The sequence below is a fragment of the Labeo rohita genome, chromosome 14 (genome assembly GCF_022985175.1).
Source record: "Labeo rohita strain BAU-BD-2019 chromosome 14, IGBB_LRoh.1.0, whole genome shotgun sequence".
Taxonomy (NCBI): Eukaryota; Metazoa; Chordata; class Actinopteri; order Cypriniformes; family Cyprinidae; genus Labeo; species Labeo rohita.
This window is the reverse complement of record NC_066882.1, coordinates 19,074,427-19,102,282: the sequence shown is the minus strand read 5'-3', so window position 1 is coordinate 19,102,282 and position 27,856 is coordinate 19,074,427. Positions and strand designations below refer to the sequence as shown.

The 27,856-nt window shown below is 34.3% G+C and overlaps 1 protein-coding gene across 4 annotated transcripts; it reads right to left on the bottom strand.

Moving 5' to 3' along the window:
* Positions 1–1,948: 1,948 nt before the first annotated feature.
* On the bottom strand, positions 1,949–19,913 carry rnf44 (ring finger protein 44). Of its 4 annotated transcripts, none has more exons than XM_051127778.1 (11): positions 19,525–19,913; positions 13,349–13,550; positions 13,047–13,266; positions 9,392–9,559; positions 8,340–8,513; positions 6,510–6,671; positions 5,119–5,234; positions 4,905–4,992; positions 4,410–4,531; positions 4,223–4,322; positions 1,949–2,709 (listed from the first exon to the last, which is right to left on the bottom strand). In XM_051127778.1, exons 2-11 carry the CDS (start codon positions 13,453–13,455, stop codon positions 2,647–2,649), a joined length of 1,320 nt encoding a protein of 439 aa, XP_050983735.1. In that variant the 5' UTR covers positions 13,456–13,550; positions 19,525–19,913; the 3' UTR covers positions 1,949–2,646. The 4 variants fall into 4 exon arrangements, with proteins under 4 accessions (XP_050983735.1, XP_050983734.1, XP_050983733.1 ...); XM_051127777.1 differs by having other exon boundaries at positions 19,604–19,913; XM_051127776.1 differs by lacking the exon at positions 19,525–19,913 and adding an exon at positions 15,925–16,328.
* Between the last annotated feature and the right edge of the window lie 7,943 nt (positions 19,914–27,856).

Sequence of the window (27,856 nt, the reverse complement as noted above, 5' to 3'; positions counted from 1 at the left end):
GACCTGGTTAGACATGCATGCATATTGTGCACAATTAAATACTTGCCCACCCCGTCTAGATATCTTTCACTGAAAATACAGATTTCATTTTTTGACTTTTTCTCGTTTTTTTTTTTTTTTTTTTTTGTTAATCCTTAAATCATGCAAACACTGTAAGAATAGTCTTGGAAGTGGTCTAGGTAGGACAGTGCGCACCGTGGCACGTTTTTCAACGGGATTACAACCTTAATGTGTGGTTCAAGTACAAGAACACGGAAAAACGCAACGGCTGGAAAACGGGTTCGAGTAACATACGCTAATGATCGGCTGCAGTGACGAAAAGCCTATTCTCACTCGATACAACGTCATCGTTTTTTTTTTTTTTCTTTTTTCTTCTTTGCATGCCAGTCTTATAATGGAATAATATTCACCACTATTTATAAAAGGAATATTAGTTCAGTTGATTACATTTAAAATATGCATGGCCTGAGGAAAACAACCCAGAATACCCAAATACATCTCCATGGCGTCAATCCCATTTGAAATGGACTGTTTTCCTTTATTTTTCAATTACAGAGAGGCCCTGAGTGATTTTTTTTTTTCCGTTATACTCAAAATATATGCCAGTGAACAGATATGTATACATAGATTACTTATCAAAAGTGTGGATTAAATTCATTACAATGGCTTTTTTTAAAACCTGGCACGCAAACACAAGATACTCACATTCTCTTAAGAGAGTCCCTTTACCCGAGAAAGCCAGTGTGTCTATTGAGTTACAATGACTATTCAGTGGACAAACGACTCATGAATATATATATTTAAAAGTCCTATCATTAAAGTACTTAGGGAACCAAAAAAAAGAGAAAAGAATACCCAAATAGTTCATAGTTTTCCCCCGAACGATGTTCGGGTTTGTTTTTGGAATCGAGTTAACCACGAGTTAAGCGTTTTACAGTGCATTATAATTTTTTTTTTCTTCTTTAAACGACCCTAACGCTCCATCTCTGCCGTTTCGAATCCTACCCGGGATCTTCGTGGAACGACTACAGTCAACTGGCACACAGGAGAGGGCGTAACTAGAAATACAGAGGGTTTCAACATTCTTTTGTCTTAAAAACAAGACGATAATTTGCAACCTTTCACACCAAGGCTATGCATACAATGTTTTTTTTTTCTTTCACATCACTTTACACTGTGAACATGGCCTGAGACCTGACAACGGGAGGCAAACTAAAACACGCTAACGAAGTTTTAGCATTCCGACCGAATCCTTCAAAAACTCTCTCGAAAGAAGAAATAAATAACACCACTTAAAAAAAACGTATAGTTTTAAAAGAGGAACTGACAGAGGATGTCTGAAGATTAGTAACAGGTTTGTGCTTGTCAAGGTCTTGAGAAGGCAGAGAGCTAAAATCTTGTAGAGTATATTGATTATTTGGCTCACGAATGAGGAAAACGAAAAAAAGCCTAGTCCTCCAAAATCAGGTCGAACGTTGCGTTCACGTCACACACTCATTGCACGTATTGCTTTCCGCAAAGTGTTCCACCCTTTCCCAAAAAGTCATTCCGGACAGGCGAATGCGAGCTCCTCGGGCCTCCGTCGAGAATGGCAGGACGGAGGCCGTCCGACGTTCCTCTTGTGGCTGAAATGCGGTGGATCTCGTCAATTCGAATATTGCTAGTCTAAAAGAACAGTCCGCGCGAGGCCCGTGAGATGTTCTCCTGGATCTAGCCGAGAAAGAGTTGCACAGCTGAGTGTGAGGGAGCGGGATGAAGAGGGCCGGGCCGGTCCAGAATCGATGGGGGTTGTGCAGTGCAGCCAGGTGGGAGCTGGCAGAGGCAGTGTGCTGTCCTCATCCCTGCGTTCTCATGGGCCAGTCCGATTGGCCTTGCCAGCAAACAGCAAAAGCGTAAACGCCACAGCTTCCTCAGTGGTGAAAGCCCAGCGGGAGTTTCACCTCTGTCCTTTGTCTACGTTTCCCTCTTAAACCTCAGGCCTTGGAACTCTGAACCACTGAAAGTCACACCTTCACAACAGCATTCGCAGATAAAAGAGAATCGGGATTAAGATATTCAAATGATCAATACATTATTGCAAAACATAGATTATTAACAAGTCCCTCAGCCCGTCACTTATACAGACATGCATCTATGATGGCCGTTCACCGGCGGAGCGGCCGCGACTCGTCTGATTGCACAGTAAAGCCAAAGACCACCGTCATCCAGGCCCACTCCCGCAGTCTCTAACGACGCTAAAGCACGATTTTCATTATCTGTGATCGAACGACTAGAGAATATTCAATTGTGTAAACGAATATGCCAACACAACACGTATTACAGGTTATCTTTGGAATCTGCGAAACAAGGGCAGGGTAATGAAAAAGAAAGATGAAAAGAACCAACCGAAAAAAAAACTCAAACCCGGTCACGATTCCAGAACTCGGAAGTGGCTAAAGGCGGCAGTAGCTTTCATGAAACTCACACAATGACGCACAGCAGAGGTCAAACAGGTTCCGTACAAATTCCGAGATTGCTTATTGTAGAGGTGGGGTTGGGAGCGGGTTGGGGGGGTAGATTTGCGTTTGGCTGGAGATCAGGTGTCCCCACTCACAGAACACACTCAAGGATTTGTGCTGTTTTCCAGTGAAGGACAAAAACCTGAACTCATTCCACATCGCGGTGAACTTCAGACGCGTCGGCTCGACAGATTGGACAGGTGCGATTGGTCTGCAAGACAGGTTATGAATTCATTTTTACAAGTTCTATACATCGGCTATCCAAGTCTTATTTTCAGTAAATTTAGGATGAATTAAATACATATTTAATAAATATTACATATTAAGTGAGTAGATATTCAATTATAGAAAGAAGAAATTAATACTTTTATTCCGCAAGGATGCATCAAATTGATCAAAAGTGACAGTGAAAACTTTTCAATGTAATATTTTCTTTTAAACTTTCTCTTTATCAAAGAATCCTCAAACAAATAATCTCAACACTGACAATAAGAAACATTTCTTGATGCAGCAAATCAGCATATTAGAATGATTTCTGAAGGTTTATGTGATACTGAAGACTGGATGAAAATTCAGCTTTTTAAAATTCACCAGTTAAAAGTTTTTGAACAGTAAGATTTTTAATGTTTTTTTAAAGAAGTCTCTTCTGCTCACCAAGTCTGCGTTTGATTCAAAGTACAGCAAAAAAAAAATATTTTTTGAAATATTTTTACTATTTAAAATAACTGATTTCTATTTAAATATGTTTTAAAATGTAATTTATTCCTGTGATTTCAAAGCTGAAATTTTTGCATCATTACTCCAGTCACATGATCCTTCAGAAATCATTCTAATATTCTGATTTGCTGCTCAAATTTTTTTTTTTTATTATTTTGAAAACAGCCGAGTAGAATTTTTTTAGGTTTCTTTGATGAATAAAAAGTTCAAAAGAACAGTATTTATCTGAAATAGAAATATTTCATAACATTATGTCAGTATCATCACTTTTGATGATTTAAAGCATCTCTGCAAAATAAGTTTTAATTTCTATAATTTCTTTCCCCAAAAATAAATAAATAATACTGACTTATTTCGAATGGTACAGAGTATAATGTTACAAAAGCTTTTTATTTCAGATAAATGATGATCTTTGAATCTTTCTATTCATTCAAGAATCCTGAAAAAAATGACTTGACTGTTTTAAATATTGATAATAATAATGATAATAATAAACATTTCTTAAACAGCATATTAGAATGATTTCTGAAGGATCATGTGACACTGACGACTGGAGTAATGATGCTAAAAATTTAGCTTTGAACAGAAATAAATTACATTTTAAAATATATCCCAACAGAAAAAAGTTATTTTAAAAAGTAAAAATATTTCACAATTGTACGGTTTTGCTGAATTTTGGATCAGACTTGGTGAGCAGAATGTACTTCTTTAAAAAAAAACATTAAACAAAACCTTTTGACTGATAGTGTATTTAAGTAAAAAACAGTTGTTTAAAGTTGTAGTAATATTTCACAGTATTATTGTTTTATCCTCTACTTTTGATCAAATAAATGCATCACTGATGAGCATAAGAGACATCACTGTAAAATTATTAAAAATCTCACTGATCTCATACTTTTAAGCGATAATCTGTAATTATACGATAAACCTGTAAATATTAGTGTTGAACACGAATATTTACAGGGTCAGTTATTGCAGATTTTGTGCATTTAAAACTTTATTCTTACCTTTAACCACTTGTCCACACATTTTGCATGAAATTCGTGGTTGCAGGGTAATACTCGAAGTAGCTGCCTTGACTCAAAATCACTAAAGCATACAACACACCTGTAACAAAATGAAAACCAATGGAACATTACCAAGTCACAATCAAACCTTCAAGATTATATAACCAAAGGCACAGAGAACACTTACAGAGTTTGTTCAGATTGGTGGTTTTCTAAATTGAACCTGTAGGACGGAAGTTGCTCTATATCAGCTTTCGTTAGTCCGCGAGGTTTCGCTTCTCCGAGTCTCTCAGCAAGGTTTAATAACGCCTGAGAGAAAAATCACAGGTGTTCAAAACTCCTCGCCCAAACCGTAACAAGATAACCACATCATCTTTGTTCCAAAATGAGCTTTAAATTCTATAAGGTAGCTCGCTAATTCTATAAAGTTAACCTTTTCTCAATTTCGTTGCATCACTGCACATGCCCACAGAGTCACTCTTATTGAAAACAAATGACTTTTAGTTGCTCGATGGGTGTATAAACATCCTTTTTAAAATTTAGCCAGCTAAGATAGCAGACAATGAGGGAGGTCTTGGAACAGACGTTATGTGAAAACCAACAAAGGCTTAATTTTGACAAGACAGGTTATATAAACAGTGTGGCAACTCCATTACCCACAGTGGAAGGATTCTCTATTTACCTCATAGTTCTCCATCTCAACATCATCTACATCCAAGTCCAGACTAATAGCAGGACCCACAGCAGTTGGAGGCACAGGAAGCATTGAGCTGTTTCACAGGTAACAAACACAAATGTTTATAAAAATTAAACTTTCCATGTCCGTTATTAGAATGCAAATCATTTAGACATCAAATTTTGTTTGATTTGTATTATAAAGTAGAAGAGACTCTCACAGGAAGTATGGTAAGAAGCCGGGGTAGTAGGGCGGTGGAGGGGGCGGGGGAGGCAGAGGCTGCTGTAATCGGTACCTCTGTCCAGTTATACGCCTCGGCAGCATGTGCGGATATGGCTGAGGAAACAGACGACAACATATGAGTACCTTTTGAATTATTGTTATTCATTTAAGCAAATCTCATCCAAAGCTATTTTGGCAGGATTTCTACTACAAGGACAAACCCCCTGGAGCAACCTGAGACTAAAGATGACGTGTCCAAAATACACTCCCGTATTTCTGTTTACTATGCAAAGTGGACTAGAAATAAGCCAAGAGTAAAACTGAGGCTTTTTGGCCATTAATATTATCCAATAGGGTGACCGTATGTCCTCCTTTTCCCGGACACGTCCTTGCTGGGATTTCTAATTCCCCTAAATGTCTGGGTTTTGGCTTTGTTTTCCTATTGTTTTCATACTTGCTGAAGGTAATGACTGAGAAGTGGTTTGACCAATAGCGTACAGGCATTGCACATAATCAACCAATCGTTGCATGTGAGCAGGCGGGATTTACAGAAACCGGTCAAAGCAATGCAAATATGCATACATATAATGTATGAGGACTGTAGAGAGCATGTCAACAGGAAAACAAAACCAAAACCAGGCCAATTTATAAAAAAATGTAAAAATTAAGACATATTATCCAATAGACAGTGCATTTTAAATGACATCAATAGAAAGGCAAAGTAGGTTAATTCCAGATGGTTAATTCTACCATTTAACCATCCACAATAAAAACAGAAACATGCATTAAGTACATTTTTTCTTTTAACCTATTCACTATTTCAATATATGTTTCTGACTTAGTAAACTTCATTTTAGTCAACTGGTTAAACTTACAGTCTTTCTGTAGCACAATCAAAAATCCCATGCTTCTCTAAATGTCAATGGTCAGTTCAACTGTCAAACGGTTCAATTGTAAACACAAAGCTAAACAAAACACTAAAAGACGTTTTAGGCTACGTTTAAACTAGTGTGTTTTTGTTTTTATTTTTTTTTTTATTAAAAAAAATCCTTGTCTACACTGGCATTTTCACTGCATGTCAGAAACAATCTCAGTCTACACGACACAACTGAAAACGCATGTCGCATGACCATTCATGCAGATATAACCATAGATATGTAGATGTTGTATAGAGATGCCCTATTATTTAGATGGCGGATGCCATATATATATATAAGTGGATGCCTCATTAGCAACTGTTTCTATGGGCCACTATACGTAAGCTGTCCGCCATATTGTATTGGTCAACTTGAGGTCATTCACAATAGTAATCACTAGGGATGTCACAATACTCAATATATTTGACTTGATTCTATGCTTTGTTGACATTCGAAAGCAAAGACATCTCACCACTCCGTAGGGTAGCTCTTGATGGAGGGGTTCCTGGGGCAGGTACTGGAGGGGGACGGAGGGGGTCATTGCTGGTGGATGGTGGGCTGGAGGATAAGAGAATGTTCCTAACGGATGCTGGTCTCCTCGCAGATCCACTTCATTCTCCACCCTCTGCAGAGGCTAAACACACAAATATAAAAGTCATTCCTCTAACATACGATCATGACTTTTAGTGCCGTAAAATCATGTGCTACTTTAAAAGGATTCATTTTGTTGCACCAGTATTCAACACTACTTTTTAAATTATTTGTTAAGAGTATAATCAGTTGTGGGGATTAATCTTACTCATGACTTATTATTTTCTCTAGATTGTAATGGAATCGCTTTACTAATTACACTGACTGAACAGTAATCACATTACACATATTACTGTAGCACACTACACTCAACACTGGGATTAATAAATTGCAAGTCGTGCAGTGCTGGCTAGCAAATTCTTTTTTGTTTTTCAGCATTCTGAACCTTTAAACACGGCTTATACAGTCACACTAAAGTATTACATAATGACAAAATGACTTTGCATCTAAGTACACTACCAGTCAAAAGTTTTTGAACAGTAAGACTTTTAATGTTTTTAAAGAAGTCTCTTCTGCTCACCAAACCTGCTTTTGATCCAAAATGCATCAAAAACAGTCACATTTTTACTATTTTACTAACTGTTTTCTATTTGAATATATTTTAAAATATAATTTATTCCTGTGATTTCAAAGCTAAATTTTCAGGATCATTACTCCAGTCACACGATCCTTTAGAAATCATTCTAATACTCTGATTTGCTGCTCAAAAAATATAATAATAATTATTATTATTATTATATTATTATTATGTTGAAAACGGCTATTTCTTTTATTTTTTTCAGGTTTCTTTGATTAGTTACAAAGTTCAGAAGAACAGCATTTATCTGGAACAGAAATCTTTTGTAACATTATAAATGTGTTTAGAATCACTTTTGAACAATTTAAAGCATCCCTGCTAAATAAAAGAATTCATTTCTAACCTTTTTTTCCCCTCAAAAAAATAAATAAATAAATTATACTGACTGCAAGCTTTTGAATAGTATAGTGTATAATATTGCGAAAGCTTTATTATTTCAGATAAATGCTGATCTTTGGCTCTTTCTATTAAAAGAATCCTGAAAAAAATGCTCTCAATGTGTTTAATGTTTCTTGAACAGCAAATCAGCATATTAGAATAATTTCTGAAGGATCATGTGACACTGAAAACTGGAGTAATGATGCTAAAAATGTAGGTTTGAAATCACAGGAATAAATTACATTCTAAAATATCTTCAAATAGAAAACAGTTCTTTTAAATAGTAAAAATGTTTCAAAATTGTACTGTTTTTGCTGTATTTTGGATCAAATAAATGTAGGCTTGTTGAGCAGAAGAGACTTAAAAAAAAACATTAAAAATCTTAAAAACTTTTGACTGGTAGTGTATAAATAATCAAGAGTGAAACTCTAATGACATTAAATGTTCTATTATATAAAAGGACAGCACTACTACTACTACATAAATGTTTATGTTGAATTTCCAGCTAAACAAATTGTTAACTACATATAGTTTTTTATATACACATATGAAAAAACAGCACTATGACTGCTTAAACGTTTTTGTGCTGAATTTCCAATACAAATAATTGTATCACTAAGTTTACAGCTAGCCTGACATAAAACTACACATATAAAGATGACTTCAACCCATGCTGTCAACAAACTTTTTTAAAAATCATATGAAAGTCATATTTTTCATTTTGCAGCATTCATAAATGATGTGACCTGCACTCACCATGCGCGGGTGCTGGGGCTGTATAGGGACAAACTGGTTGAGTGGAGGCAGATGAGGAGGCTGGTGGGGCGGCACTGGTGGACTGGGGTGCAGGATAAAATGCTCACTAGAGATCAATGGTGGAAACGCCTGATAGGACACAGGCAGGTGCTGCATGGTGCAGGCCTGAATGAGCTGCAGACAGACACAAAGAGAAACAGCAAACAACAAAGTGTCACTAACACCATACAGAAACTCAAAAAGAAAGTGAATATGGGCAATGACTTGAAAAAATGACTGTTAATACTGAGAAAGCAACAAACTAACATACTCTGGAGTAAAGCATATCTAATGTTTTCACTATTCTGCACTATTTCGCAATCCACTCAATGATTTCAAAAGCATTAGGGTTAAGGATGGAAAAAACCAAAAAAAAAAAAAAAAAAAAAAAAAAAAAATGAATAAACATTTCTCTTTTATTGCTTTTTTTTTTTATATATAATAGGAATAAAATTTTGTAATGTATTTTTATATAATTTTTAATAAGCATGTATAAGGCAAAAGAGACCAAAAAATACAATTATATGCCCTGCATAATTTAAAACACTTTCAACTGCACATCACTGTGGCCACATAGAAAAAAAACAGGTGGATGTTGACACAAATGCAATGACTTGAGCAGATGGTAAAATTAGCACCTTTGCTATCCATGTCAAAGATAAAACACCCCAGACATTTGCAGTGGCAATACAAACAAAAACTACGGGGGTTGCACAGTGCCCCTTGAAAGTTGCATCATAAAAAGGTCATTACGCATTCTAGAGACACAGGAAAAGCCAAAATGAAAATCAAAAAGTGGAATGTAGCTGTTTACCAATGCCTAATGTGTAAGCATGAGGGGGACATACAGAACAACACTCATAAAAGAGTATCTTTGGCTAAGAGGACAGGTGGGCATAATGGCTGCCTGGGACACACATACATCAGCTAAAGTAAAGCTGGAGCGATGGGACATGTTAGGTGTGCTCTACACAAACTTCACTGACATTCCAGCTCTTCCTTTTCAAACTCACTGGAGGAGGAAGGCAGCAGAGCAGAGAGAGCTGTCCGCTGAACATTACCGAGCATGCTGGGAGCTGCTGAGCATTGCAGGCTGGGATAGGTTGCCCGGTGTGGATGGGAAAGCCATGGGTCGTCACCGTGGTAACTGTGTAAGATATTGGAACTGATCCTTGATGCATCTTGAAGGACAACACAAAAAGTTTAGGTTATTTGTTAAAAAACAACAACAACAACCACTACCTCTGACATTTATAATCACAGCAGTCTGAGTCTACACATATCATCAACTTCTGACAGCTCTACAAAATCTACAATTAATGTCTAAATGCTAGTCTGAATTAACTTTCATGTTCTGCATTTTGGTTTAGGCTCCAGTCCCTATAGTTCTCTTTAGTATTTTTAATACCTTTTCTAAATGCATTTATTTTTATATTTATTAAAAGGTCTCAAATGCAAATTGCCCAATTGTAGCCCAAGCTACAACTAAAAGTCTGTCTAAAAAGTTGAAATTGATATATTTTTAGTAATATTTTTTATACATTTAAATTGATCTTCGTAAATGTATTTATTTTTATATTTATTAAAGGCCTGAAACACAAATATAAAAGCCCAGCTGTAGTAACAAAAAAAAAGTTTAATTTTATAGTTTTTATGCAATTTAATAAATTTTTAATACATAAATATGTTTTCCTTAATACATTTTTTTTAATACTTTTTCTTCAGTTATTTTTTTTTTATTTATATTTATATATTAAGACCAGAAACACAAACATATAAGGCCAATTGTAGCCTAAATAACAAAAAAGAGTTTGATTTTATAGTTTTTACACAATTAAATAGATTTTTTCCATACTTTTTCTTAATTAATTTTTATGTTTATTAAAGACATTTATTTATCTTTTTCTTATTTTTATCCTTATTAATGGCTTGAAACACAAATATAAAAGCCCCGCTGTAACCTAAGTAACAATTAAAAAAAAAAAAATTCTAAAATGTGTGATTTTATAGTTTTTATACAAATAGAATTTTTCACACTTTTTCTTAATTTATTTTTATATTTATTAAAGACCTGAAACACAAACATAAGCCCAGTTGTAGCCTAAGTAATAACAAAAATCTGTTTGATTTGATAGTTTTTATATGTTTACATTTTTTATACTTTTTATAAAAATATTTATTTTATAATCAACAAAAACAAACGCCCAATAGTAGCCTAAGCAACAATTAAAAATCTAATACAATTTATTGTATAGTTTTTATGCATATTTACACGGATTTTTCTTATACTTTGTACATTTATTTTTCTACATTACAGGACAGAAATGCAAATATAAATGGCCAATAAAATTGTCAAAAATGTTATTTTATAGTTTTATACATTTACAATAATATATGGTCATTTACAAAAAGGTTCCATTAGTTAATGTATTAACTAATATGAAAATATGAATGAACAATATATTTATAGCAGTGTTTATTAATCTTTGTTAATGTTAGCTAATGAAAGTGCAGTCGTTCATTGTTCGTTCATGTTAGTTCACAGTGCATTAACTAATATTAACAAGCACAACTTTTGATTTTATTAATGCCTCAGTAAATTTTAAAATTACCATGAAATAAGATTAATAAATGATGTAGAAGTATTGTTCCTTCTTAGTTCATGTTAACTAAAATAGTTAACAAATGTTAACTAATGAACCTTATTGTGAAGGGTTACTGATATATTTATACATTTATATATATATATATATATATATATTTTTTTTTTTTTTTTTTTTTTTTTTTTTTTTTTTTTTTTTTTTACAAATGTATTTATTTTTATACTCATTCAAGGCCTGAACAGAAAATATAAATGCACAATTGTAGCCTAAGAAACAGTACAAGAAAACTGTCAAAAGATTTTTTGTATAGACGTTTTTCCTGAACACGGAAGTCACGCCTGACTCTTAACCGGTAGGATGCTTTGCTTTTCCGGTCTCCAGTGCTTCTATTTAAATTAGCGTATATTCCGAGCTTAAGCCAATTAAAATGTTTTTAAAAAGCACATGGCTCCACAGCACCATCACTTTGCAATGTTGCAATGACCATCATTTGTTAGTACCTTACTCCTCAAAGTTTAATGTGTGTGTAGATGACACAAAGCTGCCGACGTTAGCTACATTAAAAACAGATGGGCGCTATTTGAACTTCCTATTGGGTTCCTATGGAGACTGGAACAAAAGAGCATCCAATCGGAAGTTAGAATTCGTTATGGCGGTGCTAATTGTTTTCTCAGGAAAAACGTCTACCCTTACTAATAGAGATGCACCAATCGACCGGCCAGGGATTGGAATTAGTCTATTTTCCACATGATCGGCCCAGACCGGTAACCGTCCGGTCAGTCTGCCGATTTCAAGCCGGTCCATTTTGATGTCACACTCATGGTGACTGATAATGTATTTTTAGCGTGCCAGATGAGGTTCACGAGTGTGTGAGAGAGACTGGTGCAGAAATCAAAACAAATGTGTGCAACAGCACTTATAGAAAGTTATAGATGAATACAGCAGTATAAGTTAAAATAACTCGCTTCTTAGACACAATATTTACTTATTTATGGTTCCAATCAAAGTTCCAATTATAGAGACAGTCACTTGCCTTGTTTCCAAATGAATCAGCCGTTTAAAGGAATCAGTTGAATGAATGACAAAATGACTCACTTATTAAAAGTCATTTTCCGCCACCTACTGGTGGTTTGGTTTCATATCATTGCATTTTCTCCAACATTTCTTATTTGTATATTTAAAAAAATATTTAAAAAAATATTTAAAACATTAATCTTATGACATTTTTTATACATTTGCAATTTTGCGGTGTAAATGTATTTATATCACCTTAGCTTCATCAAACAGTCTGTGTAAATACATTTAATGCCACTTCAGATGCAGCTTCTGTATTTCCTGCAGTGGAAAGAGTTTGTTGATACTGATTTCATTTGAATAACAACTCTACAGTTTCTTAATATTAATAAACTGATTTAATTAAAACAATGTAAAAATCTGATATGAAAGATGACATTTATTAAGGTTAGGGGGGAAAAAAATGACCATTTGTAAACAAAGTGGGAAATAACAGCTGTTTTGTTGTATATAGCAACTCAGTTTCAGTTAATTGTTATTTCTAGCATTTACCAGTTATTTTGGGTTGTTTAAGTGAGAAAACATCTGGAACTTAGTCCAGATTGGGGGAAATGTAATGTCTAATTATTTATTTTATTATTTAAAGAAAAAATTAAAATAACTAACTAAAAAAAAAATTATTTTATATATATATATATATATATATATATATATATATATATATAAAAATATATATATTTATTTATTATTTAAAAATGTATTTGTTTTTTTTTTTTTGTTTTTTTTTGCATTGAAAAAAAGGTTTTGCTTGTGTATGCCATCAATTATCATTCTCAGAAACAGTACCGACAGGCCACACTTACAAAAAAAACAGAAAATGGAATCGGCCAAAAAATTGCAATCGGTGCATCTCTACTTACTAAACATAGTGAACATCAAATATTGCACTATATAGGGAACAGGAAATTAATGTTTCAAATGGAGAACAACACCTAGATGGAAAAGTGTGTTTGAGACCCCTTGTCTACATGAATGTCTGTTGAACTAATACCTGTTCGTGAAGATCCACCATGATGGAGCTCTGTTGGGGGGGTTGTGTGGCAGTATGCAGCATGCGTGGAGGTGCACTGGTGTGGCTATATTGCCTGGACTCATCTAAAGGAATCTGCTGATGCTGGGAGAAGACAGGGTGGTGGAAGTTCTCATCCTGATGTAGGGAAGTGTGCACAGCAGGTCTATCTCGCTGTCCCCACTGACGTCGTACTGGAGGACTAGGACATGAACGCACACAGATTGTAAGGAGACACTCTGCAGATGTTTTTTATTAACTCAAAGTGACGACGGCCACCTCACCTTCTCCTGAGGTGCAGAGGGGTGATGCAAGGCTCCCCGACGACCCTCCTCTGGTTTAAGGGGGCTGTTGATGGCCGCCTACTCACTGCTACTTCCCATGGTCGCATTTGTGACGTCGTACGAACGAGTCACACCTGCCTGGGGTGGGAGGACCAGTAGTGCAAGAGGCACTTGTGTCGAACAGCCTCAGATTGTCGGAACTCTGTTTGAGACACAAGAAAAATAGATTTTGTGAATATTTAGAGAAAATCAGCAAAAGCCTTTGGAGAACGCATTTCAACTTATGTTAGATTATTTTAATATGACCAGCACAACCAGAAACCAATGTTCTGTCATTATTAACCCTCACCCTCATGTCATTTCAAACCTGTATGCTGTTTTTTTTTTGTTCTCACTGCTTTTTCCTATATACTGACTGTTCATAGTAACCACGTTTGTTAAGCTCTTCAAACAACACCATTAAAGCAGTCCTCATGACTTCTGACAGTTTTGAAGTTTTATATTATTTACTAAAAACTTTTACATGTGCCATGTTTAAATTTAATTATGTGACCCTGAACCACAAAACCAGCCTTTTGTAAGTAGCCAACAATACAATGTATATTTTTTTCTTTTATGTCAGCAATAGCCAACAATACAATGTATGGCATTCAGTTAAAATGACAAGCTATCGACCCGATTTTGAGCGCGATTTAGCGTAGCTTGTCAGTGCTTTACGGCTCTGTATTACTTGCTTTGAACGCACGTGATGGAGCTTTAAAAAGTATCATTAGGATATTAGCCCTAGTAAAGATCATGTTCCATTAAGATATTTTGTAAAATTCCTACCATAAATATTTCAAAACTTAAGTTTTGATTAGTAATGTGCATTGCTAAGAACTAAATTTGGACAACTTTAAAGGCGATTTTCTCAATATTTAGATTTTTGTTGCACCCTCAGATTTTCAAAAAGTTGTATCTAGGCCAAATATTGTCCTAACAAACCATACTTCAATGGAAAGCTTATTTATTCAGCTATAAATTTCAATTTCACAAAACGTACCCTTATGACTGGTTTTGTGGTGCAGGGTTACATATAGTACTTCAAATAAGCTTTACATCATTTAGCATTATTGATGATCACAGGCTTTCAAAACATGAGGCAAATTAGTCTTGTGGTACACTTTTTGTCTAACCTGATTCAAATCCCAACCACACACACAATTATTATTATTTGTAAAAGCAAAACTGCAACTGACTTTGACAGCCAGTGATCAACATGTGTTCCACTGAAAAAAAAAAAAAATGTCATGTATATTTTGTTCATAGACCCTTTTGTTCTAGCCTGTTTCATAAGCAAAGCATGTCAAATGACTTTTTGGTGAAAATGACTTTAGTGAAGGCGCTTGTTAGCTGTGGTCACTATAAACATATGTTGTATGGCAAAAGGAAAACAGAAGCATTTGCATTCTTCAAAATTTCCCCTTTTGTACACGACTAAAAATGAACAGTATACAAACATTTTCTGGTGAATTATTGCTTAAAAAGGTGAAAAGACCATTACTGCTTTTAGTGGAATTAGGTAATTTTCCATTTGAAACCAAGAATAGTGTCATAGAATTAAAACAAAGCTAATAACTGCTTCAACAAACTCTTATTAATTTATGGTTTGTGATAATACTTTATTATGTGTAATGTTTTAAGTACAACTGAGGGACTTTTTAGGTAAGTGTGCATTACATTTAAGACAAAAACAGAGTTATTAACCAGAGATATTTACAAAGATTTCAAAAGCATGTACTTTTCTCTTAACGAAATCAGTGGAGTGTGCATTAATTCACACGAGCATGTATAAACTTCTCGTCGCGCTCCACATGACATTCAAATGTACAGTGCCATGGGTAAAATTAGAAAGCAAATACCAACAAATATTACAAACTGGAAGCGTAAACCGTGTTTAATGCAAAGACTGGGCTGATTTGCCACAAAGAGGGGGAGCTGTAACTTCAACAACAAAAGCGTGGAGGGCCATGTGCTCCCACACAGACAAAGCAATAACAAAGGAGCGCCACCAAACCTCGCTTGCCTCATTTTATCAAAAATAACCAGTCGAAAAGGCATGTGGGTATGATTTAAACATCATTCGCACTTCAAATAAAGCCTGTGCACATTTCCCATGAATAAAACACTTAAAAGTGTCACTGTGGCCCAGCAGTGGACATCAACAATAGCACAAAGAGTCGAAAGGCCGAAGTTTTACAGACGAATGCAAACATCCGCAGTTGCCCTCGTCCTCTTTGAACATGTTCTCAATGCTACACGGAGGTTGCACATAACATAAAAATGGTTAAACAAATCGCATGCACTTTTCAAGTCTTTAGCTGCTATCGCTAGCATATAGCCCGAGCAGATGAAGCCCCAAACAGGAAATGCAGGGATGCACCCCTGACAAAAGAAACATGGTTTAGCTTGAACGCCACATTTAGATAGTCTGCACGGCGTGAATGCAAACAAGAGTGTTTGCATTTTTATTTTAGGTGGAAAATGTCAGCTTTGTGTCTAATAAGCAAAGTATGGATCGCACCAACCGAGCTTACTTGTTTTCAATGGCGTGCGAGTTTCCGACTCGTCCAACCGCTGCTTTTATGGCGACTAAAACGATGCAGTATGTCTCGTTTGGCGAATTTACAGACGGATCCAAAAGAAATCGTCCAGGAAAGCTAGCAGACGCTCATGGTTAACACAGGGGTATCGTCCGTTTCCTAGTTCACGTCCACTAGTTTGTTGTTGTTGAGCAGGCGATGTTCTTCAGCATAAAAAGAAAAAATGCATATTCCTCCGCTGCCTAACTTATCTCCGACAAACTTGTTATAGCGTGCACTTGTTGTTTCCTTTATTATTATGTCCGATGCATTCAAACTGGGCTTGATCTGTGACATGGGTGCAGTTCAATATTGTTGTGGTGCTTGTGTGCCTCTGTAGTCACGCCTTCTTCCTCTAAAAACTACCACGCAAGAGACACAGACAGCCAGTCAGTTTTTAGATGCTGATGTTTTGTCGAATCGCTTCAACCTGAACCCAACTTTAAGGATGTTTTCACACTTCCTCTTTACTAAAAACAAACACAGGCGCCTTTAAGTGATTTAAAAGTGAAATGAATCAAAAAGGGAGCTAGTTCTTGCATTCACACTCGTTTCGGTTCACTTTGGCTGCAGTGCATTTACAATTTCAAGAAAAAGATCAATCTTTAAAATTACTGTTATATTATTTAAAATGATTATTAATGCAAATAATTTAGTCATGTTTAACAAGGAAAAAGAGCACAGACCAAAGGTTCATGTAGCTGCTTTTTTAATAAAACATTTTGATTTATGGATTTTTGGCATCAAATATTGCATACAGTTTTATTTTCTGTAAGTTAAAATCATAAAATTAATGCAATAAAACTATGATATAAAAATACATATTTAGAGCCAATTTTGTGCAAATTCAATGATAAAAGCATCATATTTATTATTATATTTTTGTTTTCTATAGCTTAAAAGAACAAAATGAATGTATTAACATAATACGATGATACACTTCCATTCAAAAGTGGGATCAGTAAGATTTATCATGCTTTTTAAAGACATTTTCTGCTCATCAAGGCTGTTTATTTGATTAAAAATACAGAAAAAAATAATATTGTGAAATATTGCACTTTTAGTGTTTTTCTATTTTAATATACTTTAAAATAAAATTTATTCCTGTGATGCAAAGCTGAATTTTCAGCATCACTACTTCAGTCTTTAGTGTCACATGATCCTTCAGAAATCATTCTAATATGCTAATTTATTATCAGTGTTGGAAACAGTTGTGCTGCTTGTTTTTTTATTCATCTATATCTTTTTTAACCTTGTAATGCACTTTTTTTCAGGATTATTTGATGAATAAATAATTAAGAAGAACAGCATCTATTTAAAATAGGAATCTTTTGTAACAATATTCACTACCGTTTAAAGTTTTTATTTTAAATGACGTCAGTAACTTTTCTTTGAAAAAAAAAATACTTTTATTCAGCAAGGATGTGCTAAATTAATGATAGTGTAAACTTATATTGTTAAAAAAAATATTTCTATTTTGAATAAATGCTGTTTAAGTGCTGTTATTTTTAACATTTTATTCATCAAAGAATCCTGAATAAAGTATCACAGGTTACAAAAAAATATTAAGCAGCACCACTGTTTCAAACATTTATAATAAATCAGCATATTAGAATGATTTCTGAAGGATCACTGTAAACTAGAGTAACGATGAAAATTGAGCTTTGCATCACAGAAATAAATTAGATTTTAAAGTATAATAAAACAGAAACTGTTATTTGAAATTGCAATATTATTTCATATTTTTTCAGTATTTTTGATCAAATAAATAAATCTTTGATGAGCATAAAAGACTTATAAAAACATTAAAAATCTTACTGATCCCAAACTTTTAAAAGGCAGTGCATTTATAGGCAAATTTTAGTAAATTCAGTCATCATAGATTAATATTACATTATATTTCTGTCATAATTTAGTAACTTTCATGCAAATGTGAAGCCTGGAGTTTTTTTCCCCCTGTGGTTTACTTTCTCTCTTCTGCAGCATTCAAATAAATGTCAAAATCCATGCAAATTGCTAGACTGTATAAAACAAACCAAGTGTGAAAACACTTTAAAAGTTCAAAAGTGTTTTGCAATCGAAAAGACAGAGTCAGATGATTTGTACTGTGCACAAGTCAAAGCATTAAACATAAGCATAGAGGCAGAGCATGTTATCGGTGATGATTTATTATGCCACTGACATTCATTTTGAGGTTGCATGGGTAGTCCCAGATAGAGGGGATGCTGTTTGTCATAAGGGATATGTTGCAGTTATTAAACAAGGGTGATACAACACAGTCATGCTGTATGTTATAATTCAGCAAGACAGCATCTAATGAACTAATTCCTTTAAAACAATGCAATTTACAAGGTAAATGTAATTTAAAACCTGTTCAAACAGCATGTCAAAAAATCAAATAAATATGAGCAAACAGTTATTGCAAGTCGAAGTCCTTTCTCCACTTCCTGAACTTCTAATTACCATATTCTTCTATAAAAAAGGTTCATGTTTGGATTATAAATTGAATCAAGAAAGAGTTAAAACAGAATTTAGTTTCTACAGAATTGTTTGGAGTATTTTACTAAACCACTGCAGCATGCAAATGACTACATTATTATATTTTAAGCAAATTGTGTTGCAAATAATGTACCAGGTCACTTTTTCATCATCTTACTGCAAAGTTAACATTTCTTTTAAAATGTTATTTTACAATATAACTGAATTGTAGAGTAATCAGGGTGAAACAGAAATACGTTTAGAACGTTTTAGAAGTTTTAATGTTTAAATTGTTTTTGTGAATGATATAAAGTGTCATTGCAAAGCATTGTTTCAAATTATGGTGTAATAATAAAACTAATTTAATCTATTATTATTGTTGTTGTTGTATTAAATGAAAAGCAGGAAAGAACATCATGTTGGGGAACATCTAACTGTGTTCTCTCTAGCGTTTCTCATCCGCCTCTCCATCAGAGACAGTGTGACACAGCCCAGTCTGTTACATAAGCCTTGCGCCAAATGGCGAGCCGGCGGACAGAAACACATACAAGCGTCTTTACTTGAGGGGCGGTCAAAGTAACATCTTCTTTATTCAATGCACTTTTCAAGTTCATGAACTGACATCTTTATAAAAAATATGGATTTTATCTGCTCTAGAAAAAAAAAATGCATTATGAAACAGACTGTATGAGAACTACGAGAGGAAAGTGTAGCATTTGTTTTTCTTTACAATAATCTTTGAGTTGAATTCGTCTGAGTGCGCATAGGTCAGAATCATTTTTGCAGCATTTTCAAAGGGCCTCTCGACTGGCTTCACTGCAGAGAAAACACCGCAATGTAACCTCCGTGCTAATATTTAAATTCCCGGGAAAATAACAAAAATAAATCCGATTCTAGCGTAACCTGCGCTGCGCGTGCACACGGTCACGCACATCTGAGGCAAGCGCGAAACAAGCAAACCCCGCGTCCCATCCATCCATGCACTTCCAATCCAATGTAAACATTACAGCATTACAGCAACAAAACAAGGAGGGGCTCAAGGCTTTAGGGGGACAAGGCATAAAAACATGCCGATACCTTTGTGCGACGCATTCAAGAGCGTGAAAACCCACGGAAATCCACGCCAACAACACGAAGACGCAGGCGCGTCCGTTACCTGATTGTTAATTTGTGAGCATCTCAATCGCGGACATTTCTCCTTGTAATCCTGCACATCTCTCCCATATTCGGTGCGGCATGATCCTCAGCTGTTCCTGTTAATGGAACATTCCGTGGATTTCACCACTGAATTGGGAAAAAGGTACAAACTGGAGCTGGCGAGAGGAATAAAGGCAGAATATGGCATTACTCTTCGCATCTCGCGCAGAACAACCACTCTCTGAATGCATCAGACTTCGGAGAAATCAATGCACTCGCTTGAACCCAGCATCATCCGCTGCCTATTTGCGTGCTTTTGTGACATACCCCTATGAGGGGCATTTAGAGGCCGCTGACTTATGGCAAGCCGTTTGAACATTATTCCGTAGAAATAGGGGAGCGCGGGGCACAACCTAACACTTTTTGACTTTCTCAGTTTGTGTAAATCCACGTGGGGTTCAGAGTATATTTTTTTCCACACTCATTTCACACTTGTCTGTTACAAATATGTCCCTTTGTTTCGTAATTAGTGTATACGTTTTTCGTTATTTACGTCAAAAGAATGGAAGTGAAATGTGACAACATGTCACTTACAGGCACGTTGTAACATGACCATCTGACAGCTTAAAATGTTATCTGATCTAATAAAAAAAATGTACAAGACAAACTTAAATATTTTGTTAATAAAATAAAATGATTAACTTTTTCAAATAAAACAATGGCATTTTTTTAAGAATTAAAATGGTCTAGTTTTGGAGTTTGACAATGAACACATTGCAACCATGCTTGGCCCTGATCGCACAGCTATGCAGTGTACACTGTAAAAAACAATTTGTTGAGTCAACTTAAAATAATTTGTAACCCGGCTGCCTTAAAATTTTAAGTTCAGTCAACTCAAAAAAAAGTTTATTCAACTTGAAATGTTAAATTATACTAAGTGACAACTTAGATATTTGATTTGAATCAACTTAACATTTTAAGGCAGCTGGGTTACTTCATCTGTTAAGTTTAGCAAACACAAATATCTAAGTTGTTACTTAGTACAACTTAACATTTCAAGTTGACTAAACTTATTTTAGTTGACTGAACTTAAAATTTTAAGGCAGCAAGGTAACAAATTATTTTAAGCTGACTCAACAAATTGTGTTTTTTATTTTTTACAGTGTAGTTCAAAACAATGTGGGCAAATAGATACAGAAACAGATTCAGACTTTGAGAGACACTCTCCTCCCTCCACACACAGCATAGAACCAGTGTTGGGAGTAATGCATTACAAGTAACGCGAGTTACGTAATAATATTACTTTTTTCAAGTAACTAGTAAAGTAATGCATTACTTTTGAACGGCAGTTACTTTTTCCCCATTTATTGATTGACACGTCTCTTGTCGGGAAATTGGGAGTAAACATGAAGTTACTGTATTCTAGACTAAATGTGAACATACATTAAATCATCTCACTCACAAAAAACAGATTCAGTATTCCTCAAAATGAATAAAAACAGTGAAATGCAAACTCAGAATATGACGCAACCCTGCAATAATTAAATATCCTTTATGTATTTAATCCTATTTTATTAACCAGTGTCTTTGCTGCTGACCTTCGATGATGCAAATCAACCATATTAATAAGCAAAAATTACTTTAGATAAACTAACATTTGTGCTTCATTTTTTTCATAGCTGAAGAGTGATCTCCTGCATGCATATACCTTTCTTTCAGTCTGAGGTGAATTCATTTCACTTTTGGTGTAAAAGAGCTTTTACATTAGAATTGTTTTATATTAAATACAAAGAAGCAAGCCCTGCCCAGATTTAAAAAGTAATGCAAAAATAATGTAACACATTACTTTCCATACAAAGTAACTAAGTAACATAAATAGTTACTTTTTCAAATTGTAATGCATTACTTTTAAAAGTAACTTTCCCCAACACTGCATAGAACACGGTCACATAAACGAGCCAAAATGCTTTACATTTCTTGAAATAATAATTTCCGAATGTTAAACCTTGATAGTCAGTCTTTATTCACCTGTTTCATGTGGTTTCTCATTAAAACTCATGAAAGTAAATAGTGTAAATTACATCTCTAATGTCATATAATAGCATAGTTTAATAATAGCGGAGCACATTGTAACGCAGTGTTACAATGTTCCTCTGCGCAACTGTGCATCTGCGTGACTTTAAAACTGTTTAGTGTCTTTTGCTAGTTAGCAAAGCATTAGTGTTAGCAAACTATCTAGATTGGAGATTAAAATGATAGCAGATTTGTCTCATTTTAAATTAAAACTAAAAACTGAGATGAAAATTTTACTTAAGTCAGAAATTTACATTTGCTATGGTAAAAATAAATATTAAGCGATATCTTCAAAAGATTTTTGAATTTTTATATCTCTCTATAGTGTTGATATGGCTTCCGGTGAGGCGGCAGTAATACCAATGGTATTTTGTGTGCTAATTAGCGAGAGGCAAAGTGTTTTTCGGATCATTGTTTACTTTGTAAAGTTGCAAACCTTTATGTTAGATGTCGTTACGGTGCTCAGGGACAACATGTGTTGTTCGAAGCTATGCTCTCACATCGTTAGCAAGTTTGGATCGCTAAATCTTTAATGACTGTTTACTAGTGATGTGATATTTGAATCGAGGCATTGGAGCTTTGTGTTAAGGGGTGTACCAGATGAAGCCTCAATTTGAGGCTTGTGTTGTTAACGTAGAAATCACAAAAACCAGTGACAAACGAAGCCTCACTTTCTCTCCAGTCTAATGCACGATTCAATTTGTGTGTCGGGTTGAACCCATAGATATTACTTATTAATTTATATTTATATATTTAAATACCCAGTTATACAAGTAATATGAAAAATACAAATTATTTCAGGAAAAATAAATATTTGCTATACTGTATGCACTTCATGTGTACATTGTTCTTCTATTACATCAAATAGATATTCATGCTAGCATTTAATGGGTAAATTAATTTATCAGAGAGAAATTCAACATACAAACACACTAGCATGAGTCGATCTGTGGAATGTGTGGTGAATCTTTTCCCAAAACAGTCAAAGGAAAATGTAAGTGCTTCACAAGGCTTTATTTGCCCATCACTACTGTCAACTGTTGAATGAATGAGTGCCACGTCCCGCTTGTTTACTACAAACCGGAAGACGCTCCCACTTTTGACGCAAGGCCTCATGGGGCATAGGAAACTTGTGGATAAACTCAGAATTGTGAGGGGAAAAAAGTAAGAATTTTGCACTTCTGAAAAAAAAAAAAATCAGAAAAAGTCAGAAAGTTTGCAATTGACTTTTTTATTTTTATTTTATTTTTTAACTTTTATTTTATTTAATTTTATGGTGGTGGGGCCTAGCTTCCATAGCTACTTATTATTGTGACCCAGGACAACAAAACCAGTCATAAGCGTCAATTTTTTAAACTGAGATCTGTGCAAAACTTGAATGAATAAATAAGCTTTCCATTGATGTATGGTTTGTAAGGATAGGACAATATTTGGCCGAGATACAACTATTTGAAAATCTGGATTTGAGGTGCAAAAAAATCAAAACTTTTTTGAAGTTGTCCAAATGAAGTTCTTAGCAATGCATATTACTAATCAAAAATTAAATTTTGATATATTTATGGTAGGAAATTTACAAAATAGCTTCATGGAACATTTACTTACAGGAGAAGTCCACTTCCAGAACAACAATTTACAAATAATTTACTCACCCCCTTGTCATCCAAGATGTTCATGTCTTTCTGTCTTCAATCGTAAAGAAATTATGGGTTTTGAGGAAAACATTTCAGGATTTTTCTCCATGTAATGGACCTCATTGGTGCCCCGATTTTAAACTTCCAAAATGTAGTTTAAATACAGCTTCAAAGGGCTCTAAATGATCCCAGCTGAGGAAGTAGGGTCTTATCTAAAAATAATAGGGTTTTCGAAAAATAATAATAAAATAAAAATTTGTACTTTTTAAGCACAAAAGCTCGTGTAGCACAGGCTCTAGGATGCGCGTCCATGGGTCGTTCTTTAACGTGACTCGGGAAGAACGAATTGTCTCGGGAAGTGATTCGTTCAGTCGCGCATGCGCAACATCCTGTTAGGTTCTTTAGTGGAGTTAGTTCACCTGTTTCGAGTCTTCGGGTTTTTCGAGTCGTTCGTTCATCTTATGGGGCTGTTACGTGATGCTGATTTTGCTAAAGTGAGCGAAATGACTTTAAAAAAAGATTTGTTCATTTTGCTAAAAGAGACTCAAAGATCAGAGTCAGTAAAATGATCGGAACTTCACCATCACTACTACGAATCGATTATGTGTGATTTTACGTTACACTTTAGGTACACTGGATGAACAGTTAGTGCAAGTGGATGTGATATTACGATATTCAACCATACTACGGACTGAAATTTGGGAAACATCATAAAAATACTCATTAAGGAATGAATGTTAAAACGGCTTGCCACAGTTGTCTTGCTCTACCGTAAACACTGTACGAGTTTGTCCTCATGAACTCCCAATGTCAAGTCTCGGTTAACAAGATCACAGGGCTACGATTAGGTCATTGCATAGACTGTCCTATTATCCCGTTCTGCACATTGAATAAAAACTAATGAAAGCTTAAATCCTCGTCGGGCATCCTCAATGACAAAAATAGATAGCAGACTGGGTTATTTTTACTTCATAATGATGATGATGCCATTACACCTATGCTCTGTTTTCTTATTAAAGCTGTTTGCATCATGAGGGAGGCATATGTCATCATCAATTTGATTCCTTGCATCCATTATGGAAAAACTAATCAGGGTCACATTACGTAAATTCCAGTCTATGATTAGAATGTGCTTTGCTTTGTCTCCCTCTATTGGCTAGACGAGGAACTACCTAAAAACACTACCTGGATGATCACGCATTTTATTGTTTCTCATTTAAAACAAGACGTTACTGTCGCTTAACGTGTTTACACTCTCTCTCTCTCTCTCTCTCTCTCTCTCTCTCTCTCTATATATATATATATATTAGTGAGGGTCTGTCTATTTTATACATCAGAAAACATCTATAATGTATGTGTTCACAGTTCACTTAGATCTAACAAGTTTTTTGAGCCTGGCATACTGCATGTTTGTTTGTTTGCTTGCTTGTTCATTTGTTTTGTGCATATTTTTAACCAGACCCATACTTTTTATAACCTTTGATTAGTGAGATGGCTGCACTGTTGACAGCAATAAATGAACAAAACATGTTGGTGTCATGGAAAGCTATTAGATCTATTAATGAATAACTAAACAGTGGTTATACCTATAATAATCAGTGAACGTTATGGCATGAAGGCTCTAAATGTTATTTCACTTCCCAGCATAATTACACAATGTGGATATCACTATCACAAGACTATTCTTGTAATTTAGGATGTGTTATGATCTTTGGGCCTCACCCATTTTACATCATTGCACTAAATCATAAACCAAAGTCTAAGACGATAAGATTATGATGCATATTGGTGTACTTTAACACATGTGGCACGAACATATCACAGTTTACAATATAAGGTCCAGTAAACAGACTGACACCTAAATCAGAGATCCTCATAGAATATTTATATAGAAGTGTATGTGTTTGTTAAATTCTCTATATACACAATTGTCATGTTTAGATTTATTATCTATTTTTTCTATTATTTTTACTTAGTTTTGACTTTATACAATGTCAAATAGCTGCACAGACTTCCCACAGATTAGCTTTAAATACTTAACACTGTATATGGAAATGTACATTTTTATTTAGTAACAATTATATATTTCATTTTAAGTAAGGGATAATGTACATCCAGTCTGATGTTATCACAGAATAGGGCTTTATTTTGCCACAAAACTAAACAGTTAGACATGACATATTGATTTGAGTTTAAATATTTGAACGTAAAAACTTCCTTTAAGAAAGTAGCTAGTTGCTAGCAAGTGGCAAGTTCAAACTAGGTGGCATTTCACCACATGGATAATTATGGCGATAAAATGCATTTATTTAAGATGAAACTCTTTTATCAGTTTGTTAGTTATCTTACAATCCATTACAGTCATTGCAAAATGGCAGCAGCTGTGTTTGTATGAAACAAAAGAGAACATTCCGCGATATCAGAAAGACATAATTAAATAACTTTACACAGAATATATTTTTTTAATATTTTAAAATATAATATTTAATATAGTTTTGATATTATATTAGCCAACCAAACGCAAAGCTTCCACAAAGAAAAAATGTTCTTAGCAAGCGAATAGAATAGCACAGATGAGCCTGTGTTTTTAGTTTTTACTGGTTGTTACTGGGGAATAACATACCTTGGAATGTGGTGACTGACCAATCAGAATCGAGTACTCCATGTTGCCATGTAATAATACTTAATAATACTTGCTATCAGTTTATTGTTTATTTGTATTTTATATTTATTGTTTAAAGTCTGTATCATTCTATATAATGTTATACAAGTAAACATATATTTTATAAATTGCATAAAATCAAAATAGAGTAGGGTACAATGGCTAAAGGCGCCCTGGAGTAAAAAGTGCCTTTGATATTATTTTCCTTTAAACCACTATATTCAACAAAAACGTGGCGTAGCACTTTCCAAAACTTTTGCTTTTCAAGATGCACATGCAAATTTGTCTGATCCTTGATGCGATTGCGGGCAGCAGTGCAAAGTTGATTTTGTGCTTACTTGATCTACTATTTGATGTTTTTCATGTTGTAGATGTAAGTAGTAAATGAGAATCGCTAAAATGAATGCACATATTTTCAGACAAATGTCTTCTTAATGATTTGTCAGTTTTGTTTAAGATAATTAAAAGGCACAATAATTAACATGATAATTAATATATGTCTGACTTTTCCATTTGTTAACATGAAATTAGGGCTGTACAATTAATGGAAATTGTAATCGTGATTACAGTTACAGATGCCACAATTATGTGATCATTCAAAGGCACAATTACAAAAAAAAAAATTAAATATTCTGCTTTAACATTACTCTGTTTGCTTAAGATGTGTGTGTGTATGTGTGTGAGAGAGAGTGTGTATTTTTCCTACAGGTTGTCTTAAGTTTTTTTTCTCATTATTTTAATTTTTTTAATTTGTATTTTTTTATATTTAAAAAAAAATATTTAAAATGTGAAATGTGGCTTTAAACAATGATATAAAGCTATTCAAAACAACATTCAGTGTAAATTTTGATAACTGTAATTAATAATCGCAATTACAATTCCAAGGGAATAATCGACAATTATGATTTTTGTCATAATCGTGCAGCCCTACATGACATGGTTAGATTCAGATGGTAAATATCATATATTATGTTGGGTGTCCATCAAAACAGCATGTTCAGAAGGAAACCATCATATTTAAAAATATATCATATAATAAAATAGAATTTGTTGTTACTAATGTAAATCTATATTAAATTATTATGGGATCTCCTTCAGTGCTTTCCGAATTTTTACTTTTTAAAACGATTTTCTTTCTGTACTTTGAAATATATTTTTTATATTAACATATTTTAATGAAAACATATTTATTGAACAAAAATCAATTATTTTATTTTTCAAAATAAGAAGAAAATAGTATAGACTTTGCTAAAGTGGTAGTTTTGAATAAGTATTAACTTAGACATTACTAAAAAAAAACAAGTGTGGGGTAAAAGTACCCCCTTGCCGCCTCATACATTTATAAGATTTTAAAACAAAATAAACACCTTTTATGATTTATTGTCACACAAAATCTATTGCACCATAAATGTTCAATACAAACGTATATATTTTTTGCAATTATACATTTTAGGCACAGTTAACAGCACATATATTCGCCTTTTCCCCCGTTGTACCCTTTATGTTGCCTCTGTGCTGCTAATAAAATGTATTTTAGTATTAGTTGATCTTCAGGCCTCTAGTGGCTTTAGTTTGATCCCTCATTCCACAGCATGTCCAGTATGGTAAACACCAGACAATTAGAGACAAACAAACACAAGCTCTTCTGTCAGTCTCAGGAGAAAGTTCCTCCATTGTTTTTGTTTGGTAGCGGTAAAAATTCTCCCCAGGGGAGAGTAATCTTTTGTCTGTCTCTCGTTAATTATGAAGGCCCACGAGGGAAGTGGGCTCATTAGAGCTGGGCTGAGAGTAGGTAGGTTCTTGAATAGCTAATGAGCTCATTTGCTCCCTGGAATCTCTCAGACCACATTATGTCCAGCTCACTGGGATGATGTCAAGAAATAGCCAGAAAATAAAAACAGTATCC

Coding starts and splice junctions, on each gene's coding strand:
- rnf44 (XM_051127778.1), bottom strand. CDS start 13,455: ATGCGACCATGGGAAGTAGCAGTGAGTAGGCGGCCATCAACAGCCCCC. Junction 13,267..13,348: donor CCTCTGCACCTCAGGAGAAG/GTGAGGTGGCCG, acceptor TTCATGTCCTAG/TCCTCCAGTACGACGTCAGT. Junction 4,323..4,409: donor CACCAATCTGAACAAACTCT/GTAAGTGTTCTC, acceptor ATTTTGTTACAG/GTGTGTTGTATGCTTTAGTG.